The 10,967-nt window shown below is 43.1% G+C and overlaps 1 protein-coding gene across 1 annotated transcript; it reads right to left on the bottom strand.

Moving 5' to 3' along the window:
• Positions 1-1,324: 1,324 nt before the first annotated feature.
• On the bottom strand, positions 1,325-3,211 carry VMO1 (vitelline membrane outer layer 1 homolog). Its single transcript, XM_048935492.1, has 3 exons — positions 3,044-3,211; positions 2,296-2,390; positions 1,325-1,610 (listed from the first exon to the last, which is right to left on the bottom strand). Exons 1-3 carry the CDS (start codon positions 3,209-3,211, stop codon positions 1,325-1,327), a joined length of 549 nt encoding a protein of 182 aa, XP_048791449.1.
• Between the last annotated feature and the right edge of the window lie 7,756 nt (positions 3,212-10,967).

Here is a 10,967-nt window from a genome sequence, read left to right as displayed (position 1 = left end):
AAGAACTTCTTTACAGTGAGGTGACGGAGCACTGGAACAGGCTGCCCAGGGAGGTGGTGGAGTCTCCTTCTCTGGAGATGTTCAAGACCTGCCTGGATGCCCACCTGTGCGACCTGCTGTAGGGAACCTGCTTTGGCAGGGGGGTTGGACTCGATGATCTCTGGAGGTCCCTTCCAACCCCTACAATTCTGTGATTCTGTGATTCTGTGATGTCCCACACCACATGGTGTCATGCAGAAGCTGTAAAACTGAGGGAAGTTGGCTGTGGGAGGCAGCTACTGCTCAAGGACAGGCTGGGCATCAGTCAGTAGGTGATGAGATGCATTGTGCATCTCTTATATAAATATATATGTGTGTGTGTGTGGACTGATTTATACATACATATATATGTATATATATATATATATATATATGGACATGATTTAGAGTAGGGTTGTTAGAGTTAGGGTAGTAATGGTTAGGTTGCAGTTGGACTTGATGATTTTTAAGATCTTTTCCAACCTGAGCTATTCTATGATGATTCTATGATTCTATGATTCTATGATTCTATGTATATTATCATTACCATTATTGTTTTCTCTTCCTCTTCTGTTAGTAAACAGTTTTTACCTCCACCCATGAGTTCTACATTGTGGATTTTTTTTTTCTCATTCTTGCCCCCATCCCACTGCGAGTGGGGAGTGAGTAAACAGTTGTGCAGTGCTAAGCTGCCTGCTGGGTTAAAGCACAACTCCAAACTAATATCCTTTCTTCCCTATTGGTCATGTCTGGAGGTCAAATATTGTTTCAAATAAAGGAACAAACAGGCAAAGCAAACTTGAAAGAAACTCACCAGTCAGAGTAAAGGAAGGTGAGAAGTCTATTCCACTGTTGTAGGCAGTTGTCAGAGATTTGAGATACTGGCTGTTAATAATGCAATATACTTGGGTAACTGAGAAGTTATGGTAAAGCAACAGAGGCTATGAGAAGTATTATCATTTAAGGCATGATCTAAGTATCTTCTAAGATGGCATGGTAAGACACAAGGAGAAGTTAAGCCACAAGAAACCAAAGGTGTGAGGAATTAATCCACAGGAAGTTAAGTCACTAAAATGAGTCTCTCCCCTCCACTTCATTTCTGTTTGTAATTGTTCTTCCTTTGTCTTTCTGTTCTGCTGTTTCTTACATGGTTCTGTCTCTCACCTCTTCCCTTCAGATCAAAAAGCTGGATTTAGTCAGCAACTCACAGACATTTCCCTGTATAAAGTTAGAGCAAAGTTTTGATGATGTCTCATTTGATGTGTGATGTGGGATGTATGGGACAGTGATGAAGACATGCAAGTGCTCATTTACAGCAGAAGAATCTCACATTGTTGAGCGCTGTATCATCCTGAAATCCTTGTGGTGGCTCTACCTTTGTCTGGAGACCACATATTTTGCATCTTTTGCTCCATGGGCCAAATTTTCCCCATGATAGTCCATCACCTACTAAAACAGCTTCATCCGAGCATCTGAATTGGATGTTGTTGGCCGCTGTGTCATCACCTCCTCCTTGAGACTTCTCCGTTCTCAATGAAAAGGAGATCAAGTAGCCTGTAGGACAAACTAGGAAGCTGGTCCAGGTACCCCATCTGCCAAAAAAAAAGCAGACAGAGGAATTTCTGGGCTCTGCAGGCCATTGGTTGTACCCTTTCTCCTTTCCACACTGCCTTCAAGTTTAATGGCTCCTAGCTCTCAGCAGTGACTATTACAATGCCCTGATGCACTCTGTGTCTTCCTTTGGATGTACTTTTCTCTTTATTGGTATCTTATCGGAAAAAAAAATAACAGAAAATTCCAGATTCTGCTAAAACCTCTGTGGAACACATGTTTTATGATAAATCCCTGACCTGGCTCACAAGTATGCGTAAGAGAGCAGTGAGAGCACACACTCTGCCATCCTGAGGAGCACAGTTCACTGCAGCAGGGCCAGGACTTCAAACAAAGTTTCTGAAGATATGGTTAAAAATCCCTTTCTCCTCATTTGTCACATATGTTGCAGATTTCCAAGAGGGGCTGTAGCCCTGGGAACATGACTAAAGTGTTCACAGTGCTCTGCAGAAATTTCAAGAGCAAAAGAAGGTGGTGATGAGAAGTATCCCTATTTAATTGCCCTAAAAATGAATGAAATAAAATAGTCAACCACTCGCATTATTTTACTTTCTATTCCAGCTCTGAGAAAAGAAAGTCAAAGAAGAGACCTCTATAAATGGTGGTGCTTAGGGATATCTTGTGAGATGGTGCATGACAGATGGGGGAGGAACCAGTGTTACTTACTTCCCCACCAAGGACTCAATGACTGAGCCTTCGAGGCAGCGCAGCCGTATACCATTCAGAGCTGTGTCATCTCTGCCAAACTGGGAGGGCTCAACCTGCAGTGGGAAACACACGGACAGAGATAAAGGCAAGATGGAGAAGGCCCAGGAAAAGCCCTGTGAGTGCCTGTCATAAAAGGTTCTATTCTATTCTGTACTGAAAAAAAATACCTTGAAAAGCATGTAGGAAAAGATGTCTGTCACACTAGGAAACAGTTATGTAGCTATGTAAAACAAGCAACATGCTCTTCTTTGTGGTTTTTTTTAACTCTTTTTGGTTTGACAGATAGAGCAGAGACTCAGCTCCAGGGAACACACTGGAGAAGGCTGCCAGCTCTACTGAACCCTGACTTTGGCATAAATGTGGCTTCCTCCAGCAAAGTCAGTCACAGGCAGAACATGAGTATGCCTGCATGCCCCTGCCCAATCTGACAACAAAACAATGCTGGCAGTAGCTCTGTTTTTACTGTATCCAATATGAGTCCTCTTGTCTTGAAAACAAATGAATTAATTGGTAGATAACCATATTTTTAGTTTGCTGGTATAATTCTGGTGGCTACGTTTTCCCAAAAGCTCAGAATTTGACATGCAGTATGCCACAGTCAGGAGGACAGATACTTTAGAAATCCCTCAGAGTCTGGGGAAGACCCTCAAGGAAACATAGAGCAGGGCACAGAAACAGGAGGCAAAGAAAACAGGGAGAGTTTTACCTTCAGCGCAAATCCATTGGCGTAGCCACTGCGGCAAAACTGCCGAATGCCCCACTTTCCCCAGTGGCCTCCATTGGGCACGGTGATGACAGAAGTGTATTCACGTGCCCCTGCATCCACAGCGTAGAAAAAGAGCAGGATGAGTGCTGCTGGTGTGAACACCTTCATCTCTTCCAGTCTGCATCTGAAGGGGACCTGGTGTACGGACAGGGAACTTATATCCTGTCCAGTCAGCTTGGGTTTCCCCATCAATTTGTCAAGTCACTGTAGGAACAATAGCTCCTACCCAGGCAGCAACACAGCACTTGCTGACCTGTTTCTCATGCCAGTGAGGAGCTCACTTGGAAGAACAGTTTGACAACAAACATGCAGCAAATGCTGGGGCATTAGAGATGCCCACTGTTACTGGAGAGCTATAGGAACACCTGTGTCGTCCTTGCTGTGCTGATGGTGCTTAGAGAGAAACTTGGCAGAAGCTTAATGCTGATTCTCTGGGCAGGTCCTTGGCCATGTGAATATTTGCCTTTTGAGTGAAACTGTCATAACCATTTTAGTTATTTCTAGAAGGCTGGCAAGACAGGTCAAACTATACAAAGTAACACAAGGGACTTGATCTGGAACAGAGTATCCCTAAACTCATGTCCGGTGTCTCTCTATCCCACCGATGAATAGAATACCTGGCAAGGTATATATGTATATATACATACATATATAAAAGGTAATACCTGGTAATGTGCATATACATAAATACATACATACAGGCATGCATATATATACAAAAGGCTGTTCTGAAATTAATGTCTCCCATTTAGTCATTTTGGCCCATGACATCAGAGGTGGATACTGATGGTTTGTCAGTAGAGGCTGAGCCTTCCCACCAGTGTTCTATCCCATTTTGTTGCTGTGTGACAGATGGCAGCAGAGGAATGGTCTGACAAAATGGCATCTGACGTGGAAGTGTACTTGAAGCAAAGGTGTGGAACTGAACACTCAATGAGGAAAAACTGCTGCCCACTGACATTCAGTGATCCTTGCTGAACATTTACAGAGAACAAACAGTGGATGTGAGCACAGTGAGGTGGGGGGTGGTGCACTGCAGCAGTGACAACAGAGACAGTCAGTCACCTCTGCTGGTGCAGGTGGCTATGAGCATGACATGCAGGCTCTCATTCATTGCTGGTGAAAATGCATAGTTCATGGTGATGACTACGTTGAAAAATTTTGTAGCTGAGAATTTGCTTTGTCAAATAGCGTTATTATGTTCTTTGTATTGATTGCATTTTCCATGGAAATAAATAGAAGGCATTACTTTCGGAACAACCAAGATGTATGGGCTATTTAAGGTTTCAGTACCATTTTGTTTCCACTGCTACTTCTATCTCAATAAAAAATACTGTGCTTTGTCACAAGCTTAACTGGTCAGAAATGCTGAGGTGCCCCCAGCAAGTCTCAAAGTAACTGAAAAATAAATGCCACTGGGGAGAAACGTGTATGGCAGGTTATCCAGAAAGGTGGTTCTGAATTTGAGTCTCTGAGGATGGCACAATGCAGGGAGAGATGAATTTGAATCCCTGTTTTTGAAAGGATCTCTTCACACACAGATAACCAATGCTCCCTGAAGACCACAGCCAAGCTTAGCAGGAGCTGATTCTCTGTTCAAGAGGCAAAGAGGAGAATATAATTCACAAATACATCCTCTGGCCCAGGATTTTAGAGCAGGATAGGATGCCAAGCCTTTAATTACTGGAAGAGAACAAGTTTCCCTTTTCTAGGGTTCTCTTTCTCTCTTTGCTGTGTTTCTGCCCCAGTAAGAGCTGATGTTGCCTTTCCAGTCTTCACTCTGCATTCTCCTTCTACTGATCCACACTTCTGTGTAGGTGCCAATATCTGCAAACGGTGATGACAGGAATCTGGACAAGCCTTTCTGAGGAAGGGACCACAAGATCACCCCAAGTGATGGAGGCACAGCCTTTTTTCTTTAAGAGACTGGGACTTTAATTTTGATTCTTGAGGGCGGGTGTCAGAGCCCAGAGGACAGGTGCTTTCCATCGCAAGGACCATGCAACCATGGCTGCTGAGCCAGGTGTGTTTGCTCAGGTAGAGTCACACCAGGGCAGACAGGGACACTCAGACCTGCCCTTGTCTGCAAGAGAACAGAAAGAAGCAGAAAGAAACAACTGGGACGTAGTGGTAACACCACTAAGAAAAATCAGGATCCCCACATTCACTTACACTTTTTTTGCCCCAAATCACCTCCAGCAGTCCTGCAGACCCACGGCCTAGCAGAACCCTATCAGAAGATGCCCATCTGCTCCCAGCAGCACAGGAAGGGGTCCCAGGGCACCAGGAGCCCATAGCATGCAAGGGGATGGGGGAGAGGGCTGGGATTCAGCCGTGAGGAATGAGTAGTGCTGTCACTCTAGGACCAGGGAAGTATCATTTTCCCCATTTATAAACAACAAAACTACTTACTAACCTGCAGTGTCAAATGTGAGATGGTTGATTCTTTTCCACTTTTTAATTCTCTAAACCTGCAATTTTTAAAAAACCTAGTAATAAATTTTATTTCACTGGCAGGTAGGGAAATTCTGTTCCCATCACTCTCTCTACTATGTATTTGGTAGAACTTCCTGTAAAAGATTAAATATGCTAATCTAGAAGAAGTTTCTTCTGGCAACATAACTTAAAAGTAGAAATTGCATCTCAACCTTCAGCCATCCATTCTACCCTCCATGTTGGGTATCATGCCCTCTTTTTTGCAAAACATGGTGAACCCTCTGGAGCAGGGAGGGGTCCAACACAATGGTTGCCCAAGAGATAAGTGAAGGATAAGAAAATTCTGCTGAGTCTGTTGTCCCTGAGGATAATAAAACCTACAGGAAACTGGAAGAGACATATCAATGGGAACAAGAAGGCAGAAGAAATGGCCACATAGATCATCTCAGTGATGTGTTCTCATTGAGCTGTACGAAGGGCTGAAAGTAGTAAGTGCCTGGGAACTCAGGGGGGGACTGGAGATAAACTGCATCTACCCAAAGAGAAGTCAGTCATTAGAGAGGGGTGCTTTCTGATGAATGGCTGTGTTTCTGTGTGCTCTTGGCCATTTGGTTTTTCTCCCACACTTTCACCAAGGTAATGGTTGCTACCTATCAGCTTTCAGTAGCCATGTCCCCAGCAGCTCCTATGTCCAAAGTGGCCCCTACAATCAGGTGTAACACACACCCTGCCAAACCGTCCTGACCTCCAGCTTGAGGGAGGAGATGCAGGAGATGTGCCACTTCACAGGTAACTGCATTCCTGCAAAATAGCTCATTGTCTCAGAGGAAAGGCACAGCAACAAACCCAGAAATCACACCTGTGTTGTCATGAAATATCAAATCTGTTTTGTCTTTGTAAAAATACAAAGGGTTGCATTATTTAGAAACAAGTGGTGAGATTCTGACTGAACCTGGATGTCTATTGTAGATAATTCCCTTTATGGCTGCTGAGAAAAACAGTACGATGGCAGCAGTGAGAAATAAATACCCTCACATAAACCTCTCCCTAAAAATACCCATTCATCTCCATTGACTGCAGGGAGGCAGGATGCCCATCTGGACCAGTCTTATAACTTCTGTCTCTTTTTAGGCTTTAGTAGGCTAAAAATAGTAGTGGTGAATTAGAATTAGTGCTGTGTAGAATGAGCAAATGTTCAAGAAAATATATGTAACCAAATTATGTGCTGTCTGTTCCACTGTTTCTTGTTTGTTAAATTGACTCAGACTGATGGAAAATTGAAAAGCAGGAAAAAATGCAAGTGAGACATCAGAATGTGACAAGAGACAGGATCTTCTAGATGCATAAGAAGAGAATGAAGCTTTACAGTGAACAACAGACTGAATATAGCTGTTTGTCAGGTGTAGGAGAAGGCTGTTTTGCATTAGCAATAGAAGACATCTCAGAGCTTCAGTCTCGGAGTACTCCTCTTGCTGTGAGCTTGTCTTCATGCAGTTTACTACATGTTCATGACCTCCAATTTTCATAAAGTTTCATATTTTTCCTCAGGAACTAATACAAATCAGTCATTTAAACATACAAAGCTGAGCACCCATTGTCTCAAGCATAAATTTAGAGTTTCTCTCATTTTTTATTTCTGTATTATCAGTAGGACTAACCTTCCTTCATGTATGACTTGTTCTTGTCCTGTTTGCATGGCCTTCATCTTTATTTACTCACTGTGATTTTGGTTTACAATAACTAACACTGTTTTAAGACACACTTTTGAAAGCCCCACTTCTTTGCAGTTGGCACCCTCAATTTCTTCTGTTTCTCAATTCCTACCTGGGAATCAGCATGCTATAACTGCTTCTTATTTTTGCCAGAAATTGCCACAGAGAATCCTCTCTGTAAATGAATCTGAGAGACAGAGAACTTGATGAAGGAGAGCAAGGCAGCCAGTCCATGCCTGCAGCCTTAGGACAGGCTCAGTCCACACCTGAGTAAGTGTTCCCAAAGGGTGAGGAGTGTTTGTCCCACTTGTTTTTTAAAACTTTTGGGGATAAACACATTGCAGATCTCTTAAGGAAGACAATACAGTGTTTGGCTCTCCATACTGTTGGAACAGTTCTACTGTCTGCTGAAATTTAAGCCCACTGCTTTTTCCTGTTAGAGGTTCCCTGCTCCCTTCCTTCATACTAGATTAATTTCAGTATAACTTGCTCTCTGCTGTGCACACACTGAAATTGAAAATACATGAAGGGCCCACTTGTCATTGAAATCCCACTGTGATTTCCACTTGCATGGTGGAAAGAAACCTGTTGAACAGAAAGAAGACACCATAGCTGGTAACCAAGAAAACTATTTTGCTCAAATCTCCCTGTAGTTTACAGGGAGACTTACAATCATAGAATTGCATAATCATGAGGGTTGGAAAAGACCAATAAGATCATCAAGTCCAATCATCAACCCATTAGCACCATGTGCATTTCTTTTCCTCAAGTCTGTTTTGGGGGCCAGAACCAGCAGGAAAGGAAGGAACTTCACAAACAAGGTCGGAGAGCAGCAGCTAGAGAAACAGAAGCACCTGCCTAGGCAGGGTAGTACTGCAGCAGCCTGGGATGGACAGAGGTGCTGTCTAGTTCTGCTGGAAGGAGAGGAGGGAGGCTGCAGAAAGCACAGCTTGGACATGGAGATGAGAACCTAGCAGACAACAGAACACTATCAGGTGATGACAGAAACCAAGACATTGTTTCCTTAGGCTCTGACACTTCACTCTTTCTGAAGGTCTAATCCCCATGTGTGATTTTACCATATCCCCCTCACGATCCTTCTCATTCTTACAGCTCATTTGAGCAGAGGTTTTAACTAGGCTTGATTCCTTCCTTCCTAACCATTTAGCCAGCTCTCAATGAGTGCACATATTTCTAGGGTTTGTAACAAGACACTGGGTAGATGGCCCAGACCTGTGATAATACAAAGGGCTGCAAGATTCATCAGCAAAACTAGACTTTTGGGCCTGAATTTGTTCCTGGCAAGGCATCTCTTGTCCCAGCAGAAACACCCTGGAACAGAAATGTGTGGACATATTGTGGATGAGTGTACAACAAAAAAGCAAATGACTGCAAGTCAATGAGCTAATCATTCCCAATGGAGACCTGTTTATGCAGCTGCACATTCACAGCAGCAGATTATTCTAGTGCTGCTGTTTGAGATATACTTTACTTTTCCCACTGCCATCTCTTCCCTACACTAAGAAGGCCTGGTCTTCTTGGTTATCCTGCTTCAGTTGTTTTCTCTCATCCTTTTTTGAGACCTCTCATCATTTCTGCTGCTCTCCTCTAGTGGTCGCACCTGTTTTGAACAGCATTTCCATGGACCTTGTCGTCACTGCAGAGCAGTTGAAAAGTGGAAACTTTCTACTTGGCTATTTAAGTGAAGTACCTGGTTAGATAGCAAGGATGGAATCAGCACCTCACTTAACACAGAGCTTCTTCCTCAAAAGTTATTTTCTCTCTTTGAAGATAACTTCTAACACAGCAGTATAATACTCTGCACCTGTGCTTATTCTGAATTCTATCCTCATCTTCTAGTGTTGTCAGCATCTCCCGGGATGGTGCCATCTACACATTTAATAAGCAAACTCTCTATTCATCAATATGTGTTTCTACAATTGGATTAGTCTTTTGACATTTTTAATCATTGATTCAAATTGCTAATTAACAAAAATAAAAGAACCAGACCCTGAGGTGCAGCTTTACTGACAGCCAGGGACAAAATGTCAATTTACACCTGTTGCAGATCTATCACTACATCTTCATCTAAAGATCACTTCACATAAGAAAACTTCAGCAATTTATTCTGAAAGCATACTGGAAAAGGTTCTCTCAGAGAGGACAGTGAAGCACTGGCACAGGCTGCCAAAAGATGTTGTGAATGCCCCATCCCTGGAGGTGTTCAAGGCCAGGTTGGATGGGGCCCTGGGCAGCCTGACCTGGTGCCTGATCTAGTGGTTGGGAACCCTGCCTATGACAGAGGGTTGGAATGAGATGATCTTTGAGTTTCCTTCCAACCAAACCTATTCTGTGATTCTATGGGTGTCCATAACCTTAGCTGCAAGGCTGCTCAGTTCTCTGAACAGTAGCACTGTGTCCCATCTAACGTGGCACAGGTGCCACCTTTCAAGAAGATGCTCTGAATCAGGGTCTTACTCAGCTGGCTGCATAAACTGCATACATAATATTCACACCTGGGATTTGTTTTCCAGTATCCAATTGTTTCCTGAGATGGGGATAGGCTACCACCAGATATATGACATTCTGCACTGAGATGCCAGTCAGTTGGCACTACAAGGCAAGCTGGTCTTCACCACTTGGCAATGAAAATCTGCCTGGTGCTAACAGCAGTGCCAGTGGGGAAATAATCTCTGGGCCTTCATTTCCAGAGCGTCCCCTGCAGCCACAGTGAAAGAGGGAGCTGGGACCTTGCAACTACTTGTCACTGGTAACACCTTCACCAAGTTTAGTTGACTGCCTTCCTCAGTTCCTTTCCTCACTCTTTACCTGACTCATGGAAAAAGGCAGCATATGCTGTAGCTGGGCTGAAACCCAGCCATGTGTGCAGCAATGGGGTGGCTGTGCATGCCAGCTGAGCTACATCAAGCCAAACAAAGCAGATTGAGATCCATTCAGAGTTGAGGAAGGAGGGAGGAAACAAAGAAACTGTACAGAGCTCTGAAAAGACAATGGAATATCTTTAGATTACTTTGATGAACACTTGATCATATAGTGTACATCTTTCTTTTTGAAAAAGGACCTTTAGTAGCAAATGCTGAGCACTCAAGAAGAGTAGATTTTAAAAAAGGGGGAAGACAAATCCTCAACATTAAAATGGCTATTGGTGTTCGTTATTTGTGAAGATCTCTTTACTTACAGTCTATGTCCAGAGCCAGGCAATGCAATGATCTCTTCTATAATAAATGTGTTGACAGAGTGTTTGTAAACAATCACATGAAGACAAAGACTCATGTGAGAAAGACTGTGTTCCTACAGGAAATCTGTATGTGTGGAATTTACTGTGAAACACTCTGTCATCTGCAGTTAACCATCCACCTCTGGAACTGATGCTGCACATTATATTGATCCATCAAAGCCTTTAAGCTTTGGATTAATCTTCAGGATTTCATTTATATTCTTAAAGTTCAGCAAGTGTGAAAAGGCTTTGCTGTACGGCATTCGGACTTTACAAGGATAACCCTCCAATTAGCAGCCTTCAAATCATGGCCCAAGAACCCTCCACACTGATGGCAGACTGCTGACCCACGAGGCAGTCCTGAGCCTTATATGGTTTTGGTTCCTGCCTGTCATCAAATGTTGGGAACTACAAAGGTAGTATATTTTGTTATATATATATATTTTTTTATTTTTTATTATATTATTATATTTTTATA

This window comes from Lagopus muta, chromosome 1 (genome assembly GCF_023343835.1).
Source record: "Lagopus muta isolate bLagMut1 chromosome 1, bLagMut1 primary, whole genome shotgun sequence".
Classification (NCBI taxonomy): Eukaryota; Metazoa; Chordata; class Aves; order Galliformes; family Phasianidae; genus Lagopus; species Lagopus muta.
The sequence above is the reverse complement of the archived record's forward strand: the minus strand, read 5'-3'. Positions and strand labels throughout refer to the sequence as shown.